The sequence below is a fragment of the Nelumbo nucifera genome, chromosome 7 (genome assembly GCF_055504915.1).
Source record: "Nelumbo nucifera cultivar China Antique chromosome 7, China Antique-T2T, whole genome shotgun sequence".
Lineage (NCBI taxonomy): Eukaryota > Viridiplantae > Streptophyta > Magnoliopsida > Proteales > Nelumbonaceae > Nelumbo > Nelumbo nucifera.
This window is the reverse complement of record NC_142655.1, coordinates 29,123,159-29,145,545: the sequence shown is the minus strand read 5'-3', so window position 1 is coordinate 29,145,545 and position 22,387 is coordinate 29,123,159. Positions and strand designations below refer to the sequence as shown.

The 22,387-nt window shown below is 38.0% G+C and overlaps 1 protein-coding gene and 1 pseudogene across 3 annotated transcripts in view; one reads left to right on the top strand and one right to left on the bottom strand.

The window, feature by feature from the left end:
• Nucleotides 1–22,387, bottom strand: part of LOC104593339 (integrin-linked protein kinase 1-like) — a 56,083-nt gene that overhangs the window by 19,759 nt on the left and 13,937 nt on the right. For all 3 annotated transcript variants that reach the window (XR_016078491.1, XM_010253096.3, XM_010253097.2), the window contains exons 4-9: nucleotides 18,153–18,238; nucleotides 13,080–13,200; nucleotides 12,150–12,229; nucleotides 11,887–11,949; nucleotides 11,635–11,756; nucleotides 2,140–2,225 (exon numbers count right to left, since the gene is read on the bottom strand). Coding sequence is in view for 2 of the 3 variants with exons in the window: in XM_010253096.3 (XP_010251398.1) it covers nucleotides 2,140–2,225; nucleotides 11,635–11,756; nucleotides 11,887–11,949; nucleotides 12,150–12,229; nucleotides 13,080–13,200; nucleotides 18,153–18,238 (558 nt within the window). In the remaining variant the exon portion in view is untranslated. The remainder of the gene's footprint in view (nucleotides 1–2,139; nucleotides 2,226–11,634; nucleotides 11,757–11,886; nucleotides 11,950–12,149; nucleotides 12,230–13,079; nucleotides 13,201–18,152; nucleotides 18,239–22,387) is intronic.
• On the top strand, nucleotides 97–2,132 carry LOC148790320 (uncharacterized; annotated as a pseudogene).

The window sequence follows — 22,387 nt, the reverse complement described above, 5'->3', positions numbered from 1 at the left end:
TGTAATCTCCTATTTAAGGAGCTGAGAATATGGAATAAAATCATCGAAAATTTCAATCAAGAAAAGAGTGAGGAGAGTTGGTGATCTCTTGAACAAATCACCATTAAGGCGCCAAAATAGGTTCCTCAAGAAAAGGGAGGAACAAGGGAAAACAGGAGGTTTTCCCCATGGACCGACCCGTGACGAGATCCTATTTGCGGGGCCCATAACAATTTGGTATTAGAGCAAGGCGTCATGGGTGACCTTGAGCAGTTGACAACTAGGGTTCATGAATTGCAGCTCAAGATCATGGAAAACAGCACGGAGGTGCACGAGATCAAGGACGACGTCCGAGAATTAAGGCGCTTGATGGAGTTGTACTTTTCCAGCAAGGAAAGGAACCCGGAAGGGGCTGCAACAACAACCGGCCGCCGACCAGACATAGCAGAATCGCCCGGCGAGCAGCAGGTCGTTGCCCTAGCGCAGGTTAGCAACACCCAGAATGTCCCGATTAAGCAGGAATCCGGTGTCGTCGAGGATTCCATCGACGAGAGTTCAAAGAAGAATAAGAGCAACTACTCCGAGGTCGTCATCGCTGACCTCAACGTCGACCCTCCCGAAAGCAATGGCAATGACTGTGCCTCCATCGCTCCTCCTGATTCCACCAGGAGCATTAAGGAAGAAAATTGTGGAGAAAAAAGTACCTCAGTATGTAAAGACGTTGTGGTTGATGCCACAGAAGGAGAAGCTAAATGGTTAAATAAACTGGGGAAGTGTCGTTCAAGAATTAACAAGGGCAAATGTTCTCTTGAATGTGGGCCTGATACAGATGCCGATCAACATTGTCAAGGGGCTCCAACATCCCGTGAGGAAAAAGTCAGCAGCCTTAAAACTGGTTTGGTTCATGTTGCATGGAAGATGCCCAAAGATGCCCATGCACATTTTATACTTGGCCTAATGTACCAGAGGTTGGGTCAGCCACAGAAGGCAGTGCCAGCATATGAAAAGGCAACAAAAATATTACTTCGGAGTGAGGAAGAGATTGACAGGCCTGAGTTACTTTCTTTGATTCAAATTTATCATGCACAGTGCCTCCTGCTAGGAAGTACAATTGATCATTGTGCCGATAAAGAACTCACGCATGAAGAACTTGGAGAAATTATTTCTAAGTTGAAGGAGTCAGTGCAGTCAGATATTAGACTAGCATCTGTCTGGAATACACTTGGTTTATTACTTATTAGAACCGGCCGTCTACAGAGTGCTATATCGGTTTTATACTCTTTGTTGTCTATTGTTCCTGACCACTTGGACTCCCTTGCAAATCTTGGGATTGCTTATCTTCAAAGTGGTAGCTTGGAGCTGTCAATGAAATATTTTCAAGATTTGATTCTAAAAGATCAAAACCATCCTGCAGCCCTAATCAATTACGCATCTCTTCTTTTGTGTAAATATGGTTCAGTTGTTGTAGGTGCGGGGGCAAGTGCTAGTGAAGGAGCTTGTATGCCTCATGTTGCAGCTGCAAATGTTGCAAAAGAGTGTTTGTTAGCTGCAGTCAGATCAGATCCTAGGGCTGCACATATCTGGGTGAATCTTGCTAATGCATACTATTTGGCTGGTGATCATAAAAGTGCTGGAAAGTGCCTGGAGAAGGCAGCAAAACTGGAGCCTAATTGCATGTCAACTCGATATGCTGTTGCGCTTCATCATATCAAGGATGCAGAAAGGTCTCAAGATCCCACTGAACAACTTTCATAGCTGCGAATGAAATGGCTTCAATACTCAGAGAAGGGGAATCTACAACAATTGAGCTTCGGATAGCATGGGCAGGACTTGCCATGGCTCACAAGGCTCAGCATGAAATTGCAGCAACGTTTGAAACTGGACATAATGATTTGACGGAAGTGGAAGAGCGAGCTCTGTACACACTAAGCAGGCAATAGAAGAGGATCCAGATGATGCAGTTCAGTGGCACCAGCTTGGCCTTCACAATTTTTGTACTCTACGGTTCAAGACATCTCAGTGGAAGTCTAAATGGCATGTCCAAGGTTGATTAGTTCCATAGTCCCAATCAAATGTAAAAACTCACATTCATCTATTAAATTTTCACGTAGGTAATAGAATTGAAAATGGTAATGATGATTCTATTATTCATAAAAGTACCTCATAAAGAATGAGACCAAACGAAAATACATCAACACTTCTGTCAAATATTTCATCTTTATAAACTTCAGGCGCCAAATATAAACCTAGCATGATAAAAGAAAAAGAGTTGTCAACTTTCAATAAACAGATCAAGCTCATGTAATTAATTTCATATATTTAAAAGAAAACTTGCAATTTTTATCATATGAAAAAGTCATCAATACTAAGAACAACTATCACCATATAAAATAAAATGGATTTTAGGGCCTCAGATTCATTCTTAGCGTTCCTGTCAAGCCTGCTACTTATCATGCATACAAGTCCTACATGAGCTTTGTTTCAACTTTCATGTAATCAAATGCACCGAAAAACAAGTTTAGAGACTCTCAGAACATGTTACTGAAAAAACTTCGCTGCAACATCCTCAGCCATGAATCATGAAATCCAAGTGATACAACAGCATATACTTCGTCAAATCAATTTTGAAAGGCAACGGATCTAAAGATTTATCAAAAAAAAAGGCAACAGATCTAAAGAAGTTGGACCTTGGAACTAGAACAGTGAAGAAATTCAAATGGCTGACACAAGATATGGATGCGAAACTTATGTGGGTTAAAAGAACTGCTAATGCCTTGGCTGATTTTCTAGCAAAACAAGGAGTGGGAAGAAACATACTTTTTGGGGGTCAATTGTAATTTTGTTTTAAGCTTTTTGAGGAGAGTCAAGAGAGTTTACCTCTCCTCTTTATTTGCACTCACTGTATTCTGTTTTAATTCTTAATGAAACCTGCCATTATTGACAAAAAAAGGGTAACAGATCTAAAGAGAAGTAAGGAATTGCCTAAAAAGTCTTTTGGCCATAATCTTCTCTACAAGGAATTTTATGAGAGAAGAATTGGTGAAAACCAAAAGTTGGGTCCACTTAAGATGCAATTCTTTTACTGAAGTTGCAGGTGTATTATGACTAGGGTTTGTAAGCTTTTTGTAAGAGATGTCTAGTCGTGCCATACATAAGTATAGCAACCGGCCCACTAATCTCTGATACCTTCCAACATCCTACACTAGCTCACCTTCTAAAGCATTTATCTTGTGGTTCCAATCAATAGGTGTATTAGCTGCCCTTGCCCCAAGTTTTCCTGTCTCCTGTAATAGGTCAAAAACACACTTCCTTTGTAAGATGAAGATCTCCATGCTTGGACCTTGCCACCTCAATGCCCAGAAAGTACTTCAGCTCCCCAAGATCCCTAATCTCAAACATTTTGTGCAGGTTCTTCTTCAAGGTATCAATCTCTCTCAGATCATTTACTATGACTACAATGTTATTTACATATACTATCAAAACTGACACCAATGACCCCCTCCTTTTTACAAAAAGAGTATGATCAGATTAAGTTTGAGTATAGCCAAATACAACCAATGCACTTCTAAACCTGCCAAATCAAGCTCTGGGTGATTGCTTCAAACCATATAGAGACTTCTTCAATCTACATGCCTTTCCTTTATCCAGATCATTGTAAAAACCAGTTGGAAGATCCATGTACACCTCCTCCTGCAAGTCTTCATTAAGAAAAGCATTCTTTACATCAAGTTGGAAGAGTAGCCAAGAGTATGTAGTTGTTAGTGATAGAAGAATCCAGGCAGAGTTCATTTTTGCCACTAGTGCAAAAGTCTCCAAGTAATCTATGCCATAATCTGAATGTACCCTTTTGCAACCAGCCTTGCCTTGTACCTTTCTATCCTTCCATCAGCCTTATACTTCACTGTATAAACCCATCTACATCCAATTGTCTCCTTGCCATTAGGTAAATCCACAATCTCCCATGTCTAATTTTTTTAATTAGTGCTTTCATTTCCTCCCGCATAGCTCTTCCACTCAAGTTTGGAGAGAGCCTCACTAACACTCTAGGGTATAAACATGGAGTTGAGGGAGGAAAGGAAGGCCTGGTAAGAAGGAGATAATCCACTATAGGAAAGATAGTGTGAGATGAATGAGCAATACACTTCCCTTTTCGATGTGCAATAAGGAGACCTAGGTTATCTGCAATGGTGTTAGGAGTAGGGGTAGTAGTATCAACAGGAACTAAACCATTAGAGGAAACAAGAGGCACGCTTGGATTTGTGTCAATTGAACCTGGAATCTCTGGTGAGCTGATAGGGAGTGACGTGGGTTTTTTTGTTGTGGAATCAACCTCTCTATGTTGTCGTAAGCGTTGTCTTGTAAAACATTGAGAGGCAGGACATAATCGAGGTGACAAAGTGGGTGGAGTAGGTGGGTCAGACATTGGATTGGACAAAGGAGATAGAACAGGAAGTGTTATAGAACTATAGATGGATCACTTCCTTCCCCAAAACACTCCCCCTAAGAAGAACCCCCCGAGAAAAAAGGTGTGAACTCAAAAAATGTGACACCCATAGTAACATACCAACTCCCAGAGACTGGATCATAACAACAATACCCCTTCTAATTTCCTACATACCCAAGGAAGACACATTTCTTCACCTTAGGGTTTAGCTTTAAGAGGTGAGGACCAAGAACATGAACAAAGCATACACATCCAAAAACCCTTAGAGGAATATGAAACCTTTCCCTCGGGAAAAAGAAGGTTGAATGGAGTGCTATATCCAAGAACACGAGAAGGCACCCGATTAATCAAAAAAACTACTGTAAGAACTGCATCACCCCAAAAACGAACTAGAACTCTAGAGCTCAACACCATGCTTCTTGCTACTTCCACAATATGTTTGTTCTTCCTTCCTATTACACCATTCTTTGTGGAGTGTATGCACAACTCCTCTAATGGATTATTCCATGCTCCAATAGGTATGATGCTAGTTTTTTTTCAAAGTATTCCCTAACATTATCCGATCTAAACACTTCCACTCGTACCCCAAACTGTGTTAGCACCATCTGATGGAATTGTTGAACCAAACGTGGTACCTCATCACGAGATCTCATCAAATATATCCAAGAGTATCAAGAATAATCATCCACAAACAAAAGAAAATACCGATAACAACCCATAGAGGAAATGTGGTATACCGCCCCCCCCCCCAATCAATATGAACGATATCAAAAACAAAAGAACATCTTTTATTGCTTGCTTTAAAGTAATGTCTACAATGCTTTTGAAATTGGCAACCCTCACACTCCAAGCTGGACAAACTGATAGACAAACAATATTGGATACAAAAAATGCAAAGAAGCAAAAGACAAATGCCCTAACCGACTGTGCCAAAGCATAATCTAACCCATTGGCTCTGACTCAATGTTCTTGCTGAAATGACAACTCTAATGACTGGAAAGCACATCAAGAAGATAGATTCCATTCACCTCATGACCACTCCCAATCGTCCTCTTTGATTCTAGATCCTACAAAACACAATGACCAGGAGAAAAAATCACTAAATAATTCAAATTATTTGTCAAGCTACTAACAAATAAAAGATTAGTGCTCAGTCTAGGGATATGAAGGACAAAAGGTAGGGTAACGGTGTCAGTTAACTTAATAGACCCTTTCCCAGCAATGGGAACATGTGATCCTGACTGTAGAAACTCTATCTCTATTAGAGCAAAGGTGGTAAGAGGAGAAGTTGGTGGAAATGTTGGTCATATGTTCTAAGGCTCCTAAGTCTATAATCCAGGGAGGTCCCCCTTTACCTATAGTGGATGCATAATTTGCAGTGGCATATGAACTACCTATATGTGCAAACGAAATAGGATGGCTATCTCCTGATCCACCAGCACCTTGTTGTCCACCTGACAACGAAGTAGGATGGCTACCCATATCTCTCCAATTCGGCCCTCACTGTAGCTGTTGCAATAGACCCTAGAGAAACTATAGTAGGTGGTCCTAATAAATCACCAGTTACTGCCATATTTACATTTCCCTTCTTGTTTTTAAGCCGGCTTGGTATAAGGTGTAGGTAAGGCTTCGAATAGGTATCTCTAGTATGTTTAGGTTTCTTACATTAGTCATAGATCAGATCCTTCTTGTCCTCCTTCCTTGGTTCATTTTCACCCTTATCCCCATTCGGCTTAAGCTTCACTATGCTAACCATAACTGACTGCTTAACGCCTGGGTTCCTCATAATCACACTCCTCCTATTCCCCTTTCCATACACAGTCACGGGAAATAATATGTTATCATGCAATGTCATATTCAGGATTAAGTCCTGCTAGAAACTCAAAAACCCTATTCTTCTCTACTAATTTCTGATAAGTTGTTGCATCTTTTCTACTTTCCCAAACCACAATCTCCAAATGATCTATCTCCTACTATAAGGTTTTGAGGGCTGAAAAATAAATGGCAACAGACGTACCTTCCTACCTAGTAGCAATCACCTTGTTTCTCAACTAGTAAACTCTAGCAACATTCTCATTCTGTGAATAAGTTTTTACTACACCATCCCAAATCTCCTTAGCTGTGTTAGCCCATAAAAAGTTCTTATTATATGAGGTAACATGGAATTGCACAGCCAAGTCATCACCATGTAGTTCTCCTGTACCCATAGGGACTAGTTAGTCTCAGTTTTCTTTTCTTCACCGATGACATACCCCAATTTCCCACGAGCTCTAATGGCCATCTTTGCAGATTATGACCATTCTAAGTAGTTTGTACCATCCAACTTGACTGTAGTGACAGTCCTAGCCTCGAAGATATCATCATCACCTCCTTCCCTTGGTTACATTTCACCTGCAAATTTGTTTTCAACTCCACAACCCTCCATAACTCCCAGAACAGATTAGGAAATCAATTTGAAATGAGAAGAAAGAAATTTATCTCCTTTAGAAACCTCAAACACCTTCTCGGTACCCTAGAATCCCCTCTCTCCAAAGATTCCCTTTTTCGTGGGAGCAGGAGAAGAAAGAGAAGAGATTACCGCTCCCTCTAGAGGCCTCCAAAAGGCTGGGACTTGAACTGCCCTCTTCAGAAAACCTCAAGAACCCCTAAAAAACCAGAGCGCCACTTCCTAGGTTAGAATTGAAGAGTCCTACTAAATCAAGACTCTTCCCCTTTCTCCAGTTCTTCCTGATTTTGGTGCTAAACCCTAGACCAGCTACAAGGGATTGCAAATCCACCAAAAAATCCAAAAACTGGGCTTACTTGAAGTCCTCGATCAGCTCTTTACCTCATCATGTAGTCGGTTGATCTAGGGCTGCATAACGGAACAGCTCAAACAATCTCTAAACTAGCTCTAATACCAAGTAGAAAAGTTTAGAAAATCTGTTTTGATATAAAAACTGTGTAAGAAAGAGAAAAGGAAAGAGAAGAGAAGAGAAGATTTATGCAGAGAAGAAAAGAGGAGAGAAGTTGAAGAGAATGGGAGAAGCCAAAAGTAGGTCTAGCCACCCCTTTCATTAGCTTATATACTCACAAATAAAAGCTGAATACAAAGACAAGTATACCCTTAGTAAGTCGGCTACTTGTAAAATCTAAATAAACACTCTTAACTTAAACATAAACCAATGAGCCTTGGGCCCAATAACTCCCTAACTATGCTATGTAAATAAAAAACAAGTGATATCAGCCCAAAACTCAACATAGTACAATCATAATTTACAATTTTTGGTAATTTCTAGTTTCTTTATGATAAGTTAGTTTCAGTAGGATTGGTGAAGTGTTATTGAAGTTGCTTACAAGTTTAGAGTGCTTATTTGACTGTCACTATCAATTACCTATCAATTTTTCTTAGTTGTAAAAGCAATTAGAATTTACAAGTTTTGGGTTAGTTTGCTAGACCAAATTGGAGTCTGGAAAAGGACATCTCAGTTTCCATGGAGAGTCTATAAGATTGTAGTTGCAGTTTAGAATAATTGATTTAATGAAATTAATTTTGGTTTAGTGAATTATAGTTGTTTCCAGGAATTTCTCTTATTTCCCTCTCACTTATTTCTTCTCTAAGTGACCTATCTCATTTCTGTTTACTATAACAGCAAGAAACCTTCTCCTTCTTTCTAATCTTTTGCTCATTTTTTATTGATATCAAGCTGTCTACTCACTTCTGCATCTCTGTTCATCACTTTATCACCACACAAAGCCCACTACCAGACCTGAAATTTGCAAGACCCCTACCTTGTCCTACATCACCAAGTTGCAGTTTCTAATATGATGAACCAGGGTGCCCACAAGATGGTAAACCTACTTATCAAGCCAACTACTACATAAAAATTCAGAATATGCATGGAAAAAGAGGGCCTTGTGAAGCCATGGATAAATGCCTATTACCTCATCAAGGTTATCTTGCCAATGTGAACTCTCAATCAAGTCGATGCCTGTGCACAACTCATTTCTGCCACTTCATAAGTGTTAAAACTATAAGACAATCAGTTTATAAAAGTCCATGAACATCATTGGCCTGGCATGAACCCGTACCAAGCCGGGCCAGTCCAATCCAAAGCCAAGCCATTTGCTAGGTACATGATATAGCTGGCCACTTGTGCTACCATAACTTTTAAAGAATATTCTAGAAAACTCATTAAGAATTCAAGAGAAAATAATATAAAGAAGGGCTCCATGCCCAAATGGGTAAGAAAATCTAGATTCTTTCTCTTCCTTCCTCTCTCTCCCACCATCTCTTTATAACTGCCATTGCCTTGGACCTTCAGAGGCTCAACCACCACCTCAATGGAGTCAATCCTCTTACAATAACATTATATCCACATACCAAGCATGTATCATGGCTCAAAATAGGCATTTAATAAAAGTAAGCTCCCATTATATGTATCCCTACTTGATTACATTCCCAGATTTGATGATGACAAGGCAACTTATCCATCATGATTTGAATTCCATTAATTAAGATACTCTTCTGTATTCTCATAACTCAACAGGGTATGACCACCAACCATCTCACTGATCAAGCCCAAGCTGATCTTTAAAAATTTTGCAGAAATAGCTATGGTCATCCTTTTCTACATCAACTCCACCCACACCTTGTGTAGAACTCACTGTATTAATATATCTGAAATTTTGGTTTGTCCTTAGAACCAAAGTTCTCTTTGCCAAATTTCCTCACCTGGGAAATTTTGGTCAAAACCTTCATAGAAACATGGAGCTCTTATACCCCTTGGTGTGCAGAAACAATTTTATGTGTTTGATGGCAATAAAAATAGAGAAAAAACCATAGAAAATAACAGAACACTTAAAAAAACAAGCATTTATGTGGTTTGACAAGATGCTTACATCCATGGGTGAAGAAGATAAAAAAAAATCCAATAATAATGTGATGAGCATGAGAAACATCCAAAAAATAGAGACATTCTTCCTAAGGGAAACTTTGATAAAGCCAAAAGTTGCTTTTGCACTTCAGAAGAGGATCCTCACATGAAATTCTAAGAATCCAAAAACTGAGGCAGAAAACCAGTAAAACCCCAAAACTCATAACCAGGTGGCAGACCTAAAGCCACCCTATTGAAAAGCCACAAAAAATATGGTTATAACTTCTCAAGCCTATCCTTACCTCTCAAGACAATAACCCATAAGAAATCCAATTTGGTTACCAATAACAAAAACTGATATACACCTTTTTCCTTAAAATCTAAGTAATTAAACTGTGGCTCTCCAAACCTCCTCCTTAACAAGACATGATTATGGCTTGGAATTCAAGCCAACCCCCAGGCAGTAACAAATGAATTTTATAGAAACAATCACAAAGTACAGTATTAGGAATACAAAATATAAAATACTCATTCCACGTGCCAAACCAAGCCTTCCTCAAAGGCTAGACAGAGGTATAGATGCTAAAAGAAAATAAGTATGCACCAACATTCCAGCCCCTATAGGACATCAACACCCAATATTGTCATCTCTTCGACTCTACCCACCAGTGATCTAGGTTAGCCATCAGCAAGTGTATTTTCTGATCATCACAATAGTGTCCTCTCCACACAACTTTCTTTTAGAATAGTGATCAAAACTCAATTTCCCAGGTGTGCCAACAGAACACAAAAAACTCCTACCACCTTTCCTCTTATAGACCTTAAACTTGCTACTTGGGCCTGGACCCCATAAGTTGCTCCATAAATGTGAGAAAATGTCAGTGATATGAACCAGGTGGTGATTCTTAACACCTCTAACTAATTTCAACCAATTGCCGCAATTTTCCTTCAGCATCAGGTCTTTGACAAGTGTAACTGAACTCCCAATTAAGAGAATGTTCTAATCTGTATGAATAGGGATTATCTCTATATCTGAATCTGCCTAAATCTTCCTCCAAAATTCCCACTAGGATATCAGCAAATCTAACCCTTTTATCAACAACATATCCACAGTACTACACAACTGAGACTCAGGAAGCCCACCTCCTTTATCCTCTTCCACCATCGTCATCTCCCCTGATTCGCTACCAGCCACACTTCCTTCCAAGACTTCTAAAGGTTGAGGTTGATTCACCAAAACAGGAAAGGAACAATTTACAAGACCATCTTTCACTTGTAAATCAACCAATAGTTTCCCTCCTATTACTGCTCAACCCATCATATCTTCTAAACTCCCCTACCCATCCTTCCATAGCCAAGTCAACATCCACTGCAGATAAAGAATGACTGGAACATACCCCATTCCCATCTACAAGTTAAAATCTAACCTGAGTGGTATTGAAGCCTGATTCATTGGGATCTGAGACCAAGGTGCCACCAAATTAACCCCTTGATGAGCCACATCTTTCCCTCCTTTTGTCCTACCAATATTTGAACACTTTCACTAAAATATTGAAAAAAGAGAAATAAAAAGCTGAAACACATCACTTACGAAACTTAATAGTTTGATTTTTTTTTTTTTTTTTGCTTCAAAGGGCTACACAACGGGGGTAGCCCATCTCCCAAACCCATAGACCACCCCTCTCCCCCCAAACCCAGGCACAGGCGGGATTCGTTCCCAAGTCTCCACTACAACCAGAAAGAGACCTTACCAACCAATGAAGCTTAATAGCTTGATTAAGTGAAGCAGAGAAAATCATTATCATGGACACTAAAAGAACATACTATGAATTCCAGTGAAGATTTTAACCAACTTTCAGTGAATATAATACTTAGCCAAGCAAGGAGACAATAGGGAACAATTTTTCTTGGCACTAATGTAAAGTAATGGATTGAACAAAGGGTTAGATGGTTCTCCAGTTTATACCAAGGATGCTAGGCATATAGTAAATATTATTCTTTTGCCGAAATTGATAAAATCATTGGTTAAAGGTCAAATTAAAGGTTATGTTAACTGTCTGAAAGAAAGACATCTAATATGCCAGATTTTTTTATGGAGTGAAAAAAAAACTCTGCTTCAGAAGGGACTTGTCCACAGGAGTCCAGATCTCCTGCAAGCAAAAACTCTGTATACATGGCATCCGGCCGCACATTCAGAATATCTCCCGTATATATGTATGTTAAATTCATAGGGAGATTCTCCCAATGTGTGGCTGGATCCCTGTGCTTGCAGAGTGTGTGCAGAGTTTTTGTTTGCAGGAATTCCAATCTCTGTCCGGACTAATGTTACAGTCAAGGCATATAAAAGGAACTTACTTGAAGGATCAACAAGAGCCCCTGGATGTGCAAGTTTTGCTTTGTCAGGTGAAATTTTTGACAATTTTATCAAGCCAAATCCTGTGACCTTCAAATGGTCTCCACTATCCAGCAAAATATTTCTGGCACCTTACCAAAACTTCAAATAGTAAAGAACAGTACATCACCACTATGAATACAAAGTAAAAAATTTTGATTTCCTAACTGCTCTACATAATGAAATTAATTAACTCTCTCATTTGGTTGTCTTACTTTGGCTTTAAATCACAATGAATAATTGGGCCTGTCTTGCATTCATGAAGATAGTTCATGCCCCTGAAGAAAAAAAAAAGAAAGAACATTCAAATTGGATAACCTAGTGACTGAAGGTATTAAGACAGTTATTAGAGAAAACTTCAGAGGAAATTTGAAGGTAATAACATGGGCACATATTCTACAAAAAAAAAAAAGGATACAGAAGGAATATCCTGGAAATAAAAGGAAAATTTCTGAATCTGCAAAAGAAAATAACTTACCTAGAAATATCAAGAGCAAATTTTAAAGCTTTAGATGGTGATAGACGCCCTTTCTTTTGAATATAGCTTCCAAGGTCACCCTGGAAATTGACCATAAGATGAGAACCAGTACCTAATGATTAAAGATCTAATAAAGAACATATGGTCAAAGTGATGCTTTTTAAAGGCTAAAGTTTGAGGTAGTTGGACCTCAGGAAGTAAGCATAAGCATGAGCTCTCAATGCATAGTCATAAGCAAGACTCAAAGACTTTAATAACATATGGTCAAAGTGATGCTTTTTAAAGGCTAAAGTTTGAGGTAGTTGGACCTCAGGAAGTAAGCATAAGCATGAGCTCTCAATGCATAGTCATAAGCAAGACTCAAAGACTTTAATAACATATGGTCAAAGTGATGCTTTTTAAAGGCTAATAAAGAACATATGCTCAAAGTGATGCTTTTTAAAGGCTAAAGTATGAGGTAGTTGGACCTCGGGAAGTAAGCATAAGCATGAGCTCTCAAGGAACAGTGACAACCAAGACTCCAGGACTTTAATAATATAACCAGTGAAACAGGATATTAAATCATTGAAATTTGTAAAATGACCTCAACTCAATTCAACAATGGAGATTGCCTTTGATAAAGTAAAATGGGTCAACAATGTAGTTGAGATGAATAGAATCAATGATCGGTGAAGATTGGGAACTTTAGAACTATACATATGCCATTTCATAAGGAAACTTAACAGAAGCTGAGAACTCTTGAAGAAACAGAATATAAATGTAGTCCGAAAGCTAATTAGTAAGGTAGTGGAAATATATCCAGAAATCTAGGTTTGAGTCCTGTGTAGATTGTGATATTTGCTTTCATTTTGTCATATAGCTTGTCTCTCACTCTTTTTTGTTTTTTTATTCACCAGCTGCATATTGATCTATAAAAAATAATCTTCTTACTTTTGGATGGTACTCTGAAACAATCATCATTGGTATATTCTGCGTAACAGCTCCAACAAACTGGACAACATTGGGATGCCGAACTTTCTCTAACAACGTCAGTTCATGTTTAAAAGCATTTCTGTCCAATAAAGGATGTAGAAGAGGATTAACAGTCAAAGTAAATGAAAAAAAGGATCAGTCTAGTTAAAAGTTAACATTCTAGTATTTTACAAACTTCCCCATGAAAAATTTCTAAACCAACTCATTGCAGAATCTGTTGGTGAGAGGCAAACACTAAAAGCCATAAGCATTCAACAGAAAGTAATACCACAACAAAATTATATAGTTTGCCTAACAATAAGGAGCTTCTTGCTACAAGAAATACAATACAATATTCAGATGTCACTTGTTTAGACTGGAAAAAGTCATCAAGCCTTTTAGTTCATAAACCAAGAAACATAGGAATTGTATTTAGCATTGAACTTTTCTTAAAATGTGAAGACTGTAGATTTAATACTCCAAATATATTTATAAGATCTTCCCTGAACTTACTCAAACCCTTCTATGAGATTTAACCTTAAGTACATTCCAATGTTTTCGGTAATAGTAACTGAGAGCAGTTACACTGACCCAAAACACACACCAGAAAGGTTACAAAGAGCATTGAACTTACTCAAACATAGGAATTGTATTTAGCATTGAACTTTTCTTAAAATGTGAAGACTGTAGATTTAATACTCCAAATATATTTATAAGATCTTCCCTGAACCTACTCAAACTCTTCTATGAGATTTAACCTTAAGTGTACATTCCGATGTTTTCTGTAACAGTAACTGAGAGCAGTTACACTGACCCAAAACACACACCAGAAAGGTTACAAAGAGCATTTCCAATTTAATTGATGTTCTAAGACAAGTATCACGGATTTGAGTATATATCTAGATCCTTCCATGAGATTCTACCTTTTTCCAATCATATACAAGAAAAAAATATTAAGAAAATTAAAAGAATGACTACAGGCTAACAAGACAATACAACATACAAAGGTAAGAGAACCTGAGTAATTGCACTAGAAATCCTAATGTAATAAAGGAAGACCAAAACTTTCCCAAGGAAATTGCTCCCACCACAACACCAACAATCAGCCCCAGATTTACAAAAAGTCATCAGTAAGAATAAACTGATGATAAAACAATCAGCTTTACCAAAATATCAAACTGTCTGTAAGATTTTTTCTCATTACAACAATGGACCACCCAAGTACCAAGCTATTCATGGTACTGAGAATAACATGAAAAAATACCATAGTAGGAGTTTCATAGCTCATTGCAGAAGTTGCCAACCAGCATATAAAGTAGATGGAACTAAGCCCAGTTGAACACAGCACTGATATCAACATGGATGCAAAGGAGGGGAACAGAATAAGAAACCAGGAAATTACATGTTCCCAAAATCATCAAATAATGAGAAGCAGTAATCACACCATTTAACAGCTTTCAATTCAATCTTATGCTTTGACACTTGGCAGAAAGCAGAACCAGATGGTAGGAAAAGAAAATTCAGTCTATCCAAAAAAGAAAAACATGAGAATTTGAACTCATCTTTTGGGAGGCTTCGCTTTGACAAAATTAGCAACAACTTTAGGGACTCAATGGTGTATACCAGTCCAATATGAGTGGAGAACTTCAACAAATGTTGAGGGGTGCTTCTTTAAGGGAAATTTGTCTTACTTTTACTTTATACTAATAAAAGGGCAGCCCAATGCACAATGCTCCCGCCAATGTGACAGGGCCTTTTTGACCCTTCTTCCTTCAGCTGGTCTAAGCAGTGGGACAGCATTTTGTGGAGATGTGCCAGAGCTGCGCTGATTTGAACCATTTGGGAAGAAAGGAGTGCTAGAATTTTCAATGATAAAGTAAGAAATTTGGAGGTTCTGTGTGGGGTTGTCTGAAAACTAGGGTACATTGGATTAAAACTATAGAGCTGTTTTCCCTCTTCTCCTTTGATGATATTTGGCAGAATTGGGGAGCTGTGGTAAACTGTTCAGATGCTGAAGTCAAGCCTAATCCAGTATGGGTTCCCCCTGAAGAAGGGTTCCTAAAACTAAACTATGATGACAGTAGTCTTGGAAATCCAGGGCCTTCACGTGTAGAGAGTGTGCTAAGGGATGAAGGAGGGTATATAATTGCTCTTCTTTCAGGCCCGCTTGGTCTGGGGGACTCTATCTTTGCTGAATTCCAAGAAGTACTGTAGGGGGTGCAGCTTGCAAGACAATTAAATGTGGACAGATTGATAAGTGAGGGGGATTCTAAGCTGATAGTAGGGTCGCTGATAGATCCAGACTCTGTTATTTGGACCTACAGGGAATCTGTGAAAAAATTCAAATGGTTAACTTCTAATATGACTGTAAGGATTCTTTGGTAAAGGAGGTCGGCTAATGGCTTAGCAGATTCTCTAGCTAAGCACAGGGTATTTAGGGAAGCTATGTTTTGGGCTCAATTGTAAGTTGATTTATACTTGAGGCTGCATCTTGCGCCTCATTTTGGGATGCCCGTTTGTATACTTTTTGGTTTAATTAATTAATGAATATTTCCTTTACCTATCAAAAAAGAGGCTCCTGCCAATGTGGGGTCACCCCTGCACACAGAGAAGCTGTTCTCAAGATTTGAACACTGGTCACCCAGATCGCAATGGAGCAACCCAACCATTGCACATACAGAGAGCAATCATTACTTTATACTAATGATGGACTTAAATGTTAAATTTCATCTATTAGTATAAATGCTAATGAGATGGCCACGCCCAATAATTTCAGCCTCTCATTCAATTTCTTTCTACTTTCTTCTTCTCTCATCTTGTACTCTCTTTCCTTCAACCACAATACCTTATCAAATCAATTTACAAATCTCAAGTAGGTATTGGAGCACCTCAAGATCAAAGACTGATTGCTAAGAGCTTGTCAGACTACTGGCATCATCAATGCCAATTGCTGACATCAGCATGTCATATGGTTAATTCAACCTTCATGAGAAGAAAACCCAAGATCTTGATAGTATGCAATTTTAGACACATTTTCTTTCAGACTCACTGGAGACTGTCATCATGTTTTTTTAGATTTTTGTTGTAAAAGTCAAAAGAACGCAGATCTGATCTCTTGATTGATCCATCTGTATATGTTTTTTCTTTTTTGGAGAAAAGGTGAAGTATGTATTTCATTAATCTATCATAAAAAAGAAGTCACTGTACAACAAGCAGTACACAGGACCAAATAACATTTTTCCAACCAAGCAAACATTTTGCCCAGTATTTTTTTGAAAAACAGAATCTACAGCTCCTCCCATGTTTTTAAAAAATCTGCCATTTCTCTCTTGCCAAATACACCAAAAAACAACTGCTCTATCATATTCCAAACCAGCTTTCCTGTTATATGGGGTTTTTTGAACAGCGGTTGTTGATCTATTTGATTTGCCTGATATTTGTGGCTAATCCAGACTTGGTTTAATCTCAATCAGAACCAAATCCGTTGGATTGTTTACCCCTCTTTTTATACCAAGATTATTGACTATGAAACCTGATAGCAGCAATTTCCTGGAATGGTCTGAGTTCACAAAAATGTACATTTGGGAGTCATGGAAGGATGGGTTATTTCACACAGGAAGAGAGAAGCAACCCCAGTCAAATAATCTCAAATCTCAATTACTCAAAGTGGGCTCAAGAGAACTTAATGGTCATGTTTTGGCTGGTTAGTTCCATGCAACCACACAATGCAAGGAACTACATGTTTCTCTCTACAGCCAAGGACCTGGGAATAAGGCAACTGCCATACTTACAGGCTCAGAACACTGCCAATACATAGTAGTTGCATAGGGAAGTCAACAATATTCAATAGGGGGAGAAGTTTGTGGCAATGCATTTTTCTTCCCTTTAGTCTTTGTGGGAAGATATAGAGCACTTAAAGACTCTAGAATGGAGGGATCACCTTGATGGTTAACAGTACAGGAAGCATGTGGAGAAACACATTGTGTTTGGTTCCTTGGCTGGATCAAACTTTGAGTTTGATTTCACATCACAGCACATCTTGAACAAAGTTGTTAGACATTCTATATCATATTCCCTTTGTTAACAGATGTCCATAATACAAGGGTATATTTGTCTTTGTAATTAACCTATTAAGAGGTGGCTGATTAAGGGAATAGTTGTAAGTTTCCAGCTTCTTATATAAATAAAAGTGCTAAAGGATGTGTGAAGTGAGGAAAGCACACCCTATTCAAACAAGTTCTTCCTTCTTCTACTCTTCTTCCTTCTATTCTTCACTTTTTAAAAATTTCTTCAGTTTTGCACATTCAATTTATCAACTCCCTTGCCAAAAGAAAGAAAGCCATAGGGCTACTATTCTACTAAGATTCATACACATCTGAACACTTTGCAGTGATATCTACTAAGCCCAAGTAGAATAGTGGTCCTGGAGATAATTATGTGATATAAGTGGATGTTGTCGTATGTGATTATTTTAAGAAAACAAAGCATGCCAAACATAGATGTTTGAAGCTACATGAGTTAAAACCAGACAAGTTTAATGAAGCAAAGAAGAGCAATGCTCATGTGGATACTAGTGCTAAGACTCCTATATCTACCTCTACGTTTAAGGGTTCTAGAAGTGGAGATGTTTTATCAATAGCTTTTCTGACTTCTAGAAATTGACAGACTCAGGCACCATGTAACAAAACCAGAAGATAGTAGTAGTACAAGTTATCCTGGCCCTGCTGGTCCCTCAACAGCCTTTGCTAAGCTAGGTAATTCTTTATCCTATCATATTGCTGCACCCAATTCCTTGCTTATTGACTTGGATACTCCAGACCACATGACATGCATGTTATCCTATTCAGTTCATATCATCTCTCCTCTAGTAGATATAAAATTACTATAGCTGAAGGATCCTGTACATCTATTTCTTGTATGAGTGATGTCTGGTTGAGTAATATATTAAGGAGTTTTAAATAATTAAAAAGATAATTGCACAGCACATCAAGGTGAAATTTTCCCTTTCAATAATTGAACTAACTCAATTTAAAGAAGAAAAGAATGTTGTACATGCTCTCTGGATCTGAATAACTGTCCTTATCAAGTATCTTTACAGCAACCTTTGTTCCATTCCATTTAGCCACTTGATATGTGCCCTGTGCAGGAAAATTAGAACAAAGTATATCCATTATGAAACCACCTATAAGGAAAAAATTGTTCTGATGAGGTACCAACACAAGAGCCCAACAGTTTTTGAAGGAAGATAAGAAAAGTAAAAGGATGTCAATCACTGCAAACTCACAATCATGCCAAGAATTTTCTTCTAAAAAATCCCTTCAAAGAAAAGATAGCTATAAATACTTGTGATGCAGAAATGACAACTGAAGGCCCAACACATTATTTACTTTAATAAATTTAATACACCAAATTATGCAATAAAAACATATTATAATATATCATGACAATAGAAAACTTTGCTAGCATGAGCTTGTCTTGCACTGCCAATCCCAAGCCCAAATCAAGGACCAAAGTATCAGTATCAGGTATCGTATTGGACAACTTAGATACAGATGCACTATGGAAATGCAAGGATACGAACGAAAAATAAAGAAAACGCTTGGATACACTAGGGAAACACAAACAAATTCCATAAATACATAAATAACACTAAATTTAAAATCAAATAGCCACAAATAATGTATAAATACATAGGAAATGTATATTTTAATGGTATATATGAAAGAATATATTATAATTAATATAACAGGATGCATAGATATCATACAGTTTTATTGATAATGCATCCATCAAGAGTCCAAGACACATAATGTATGCACATATTATATTTTAATTGTTATATCACTTTTTTTCTATTTTACCATTTTTACATTAACAAGAAACTCAACCAAATATTGAATTCTCAAATGCAAATGAAAACATCAATTAATAATTTATAAAAATATATAATCTCAATTTAAAATATATCAGATCTATTAAAATTTCTAAGACGCATATCATATGGAAATTTTTAATTACTAATAATTATTCCATTATTAATATTTTTGTTTCTATAATTTTTCTAAATTAAAAACCATTTTCTGATATAAATGTTGATTAGTAGATTTGATAGATGCTCTTTAATATTAAATAGTTCATATGTTGTAATTTAAATATACTTATCTATATGGGCTTTTCGCATAAAAATTAATAGAGTTACGACTATTGACAAAATCAGATACCTTAACAATTCAAAAACAACGAGTCATACGAAAAGCTTATTATTTTTTGCCAAATTGCCCCTTATTAAAATCCCACCCATTAGGCCATTAGGCCAAACTTTGCTTTCGTTCTTTCATTGTCTCAGTCTTCTGTGTCTTTCTTTGTATCTCCCTCTTCTCACTTTGTTATGGTATTTGTTTATTTCTCTATCATTTTTTTGGTATTTTTCTTGTATGTTGAAATGAAGCTAGAGGCTTCTATATTTGCAAAAAATATGGTTCGAGCTCTTTACTATGGGGAGATAGGATTTGTGTAGCCAACCACAAATATCTCCTACAAGAATGCCCTCTACGCTTCCTAGACAGTAAAAACCCTAGAAGTTCATTGTTGTCTCACAACTCTACGTGTTGTTGTAGTCATGGAGATCGCTAGAGTTTGTGAAGGATGTTTTGCCTCATGAGTTTGTGAAGGCGCACACTGCTCATCTCAAATGATCGGGGAAGATGAAGCTTCCTTGCTAATATGGTGAAACACCATCCGGCTTGTGTAATTCCAGATGGTTTCTAAATCTATAAAACACCATCCGGTCTCCCACTATACTGGATGGTCTATACACTTTTGAGAATTGTACAGAACCTTGTGGATTATTGTGTTCTAGGTGTATTTGATGGTGTAACTACAACAAGATCATCTGGGGAACAAATGTTTGCAACTACAAATGATGTTCCAAAATTGCAAGCAATCATCCGATCTTTTCAATGTTAGACGGTTTTTAAGTTTGTAGTACACTATCCGGTCTTCCCCATACTAGATGGTTTGTACACCTATGAGAATCTTTTTTTTTATCAATAACTCTGAAAATTTTCATTAATTAAAATGCTTTAGGATACAACAAGAAGTTGCAAAGATATCAGCATAGAAGCTGACACAGGACAGAATTACAAATGTGCCCAAAACAAATATGTTCTTTGAACCCCTTGCTTTGCTAAGCTATCAGCCAAACTGTTGGCCGATCTCCTAACCCAACCCACCTGAATCGACATATTCCTTGACATCCATTTGAACCTTCTGAAATCATTCTTCAGCTGCCAGGTCACTCCTTCCCCTTTCTACAACCATTTTATCACAATTTTTTAATCTCCCTCGATGATCAGTCTATTAATCCCCAACTCTTTGGCCTTCTCAACCCCATATACTACAGCTAGAAGCTCTTCCCTAGCCACATCACCCTCCTCCACAAGACCGGAGAACAGAGCAATAATGAAACCATTTTCATTTCTAATGGCCCCTCCAATACCTGAGAGGCCTGGGTTAAACTCCCATCGAAGTTTAGCTTCTTCCAACCCTCTGTTGGAGGGGACCAGGTCTTACACACCTGCTGCCTCATAGATGTTGAAGCAGCAAGTAGAAATCACAGATTGCAATTTTGGATAAATTCCTTGTGAAGATAAAGAAGAAGGTGAAGAGTTTCAGCAGTAGAGAAAAAAAGAGGAGAAGAAAAGGAGTAGAATGTCAACTAGAATTGAATTCGTTCTGGCCACCAACCTCTCTTTGTATTATATACTCAACTTAAAAGAATAAGAGATTACAAGAATGACCTTACTAGGGCGGCAACTTAAGTAGCTGAACAGTTACAACTTAAAAACAAAAACTAATGGGGCCAATAACTAGAAATAAATAAATAACCGGGCCAATAACTAGAAATCGGAACAACTCAACACTCCCCCTCAAGTTGGGAGTAAATGTCACACATTTCCAACTTGCATAGATCATGCTCCAGCTTGTTTCTTGCAGCACCTTTTGTGAGAACATCAGCAAGCTGCAGATCAGAAGCAATGTATGGGAGACAAACTTTCCTAGAAGTCACCCTTTTTCTGATGAAGTGTCTATCCACTTCAATGTGCTCTGTCCGATCATGCTAAACTGGGTTATGGGCAATGTTAATTGCTACTTGATTATCACAGTACAGCATCATAGCTTCTTCTGCCTTTACACCAATCTCTCCTAACAGGGAACGGATCCAAAGAAGTTCTGAAACTCCATGTGCCATAGCCCTATATTCTGCTTCTGCACTTGATCTTGCCACCACTGTCTGTTTCTTACTTTTCCACGAGACAAGGTTACCCCCAACAAGGGTGCATACTCTTGAAGTAGATCTCCTGTCATCAAGGCATCCTGCCCAATCAACACCTGTATAAGCCTCTAGTTTCAACTGTCCATGTTCGGCAAACAATATGCCTCAACCCAGGTGTCCCTTCAAATAAGCAAGAATCCTGTCAATAGCCTCCCAATGCTGGACTCGTGCAACATGCATGTATTGACTTACCACACTTACTGCATAGGAAATGTCTGGTTTTGTCATACACAAGTATAGCAGCCGCCCCACAAGTCTCTGCTATCTCTCAATGTCTTTTACCAGCTCGCCTTCTGATGCATTAATTCTGTGATTCTGATCAATAGGAGTGTTGAATGCCTTTGTTCCAAGCCTCCATGTTTCTTGTAGAAGATTCAAAACATACTTCCTCTGAGAAATAAAAATTCCATATTTTGATCTTGCAACTTCAATGCCTAAGAAGTACCTAAGTTCTCCAAGATCCTTAGTTTCAAATTCTCTACGTAGATTCTTCTCCAAACTATCAATATCACTTAGGTCATTCCCTATGACAACAATATCATTCACATAAACAATTAGGACTGACACCAAGGATCCCCTCCGCTTCACAAACAAGGTATGGTCAAATTGAGTCTGAGTGTAGCCAAAAGCAACCAAGGCCTTCCTGAACCTGTCAAACCATGCTCTGGGAGACTACTTTAAGCCATAAAGTAACTTCTTAAATCTGCATACCTTTCCCTCTTTAGCATCATTGTAGAAACCAGCAGGAAGGTCCATATACACTTCCTCTTGCAAATCTCCATTTAGAAAGGCATTCTTCACATCAAGTTGAAATAGGGGCCAAGAGTGTGGCAGCAAGAGAAAGAAGTATCCGAACAGAAGTCCTCTTTGCAACTGTTGCAAAGGTCTCTAAGTAATCAATGTCATAGGTCAGTGTGTACCCTTTTGCAACAAGTCTGGCCTTATACTTCCA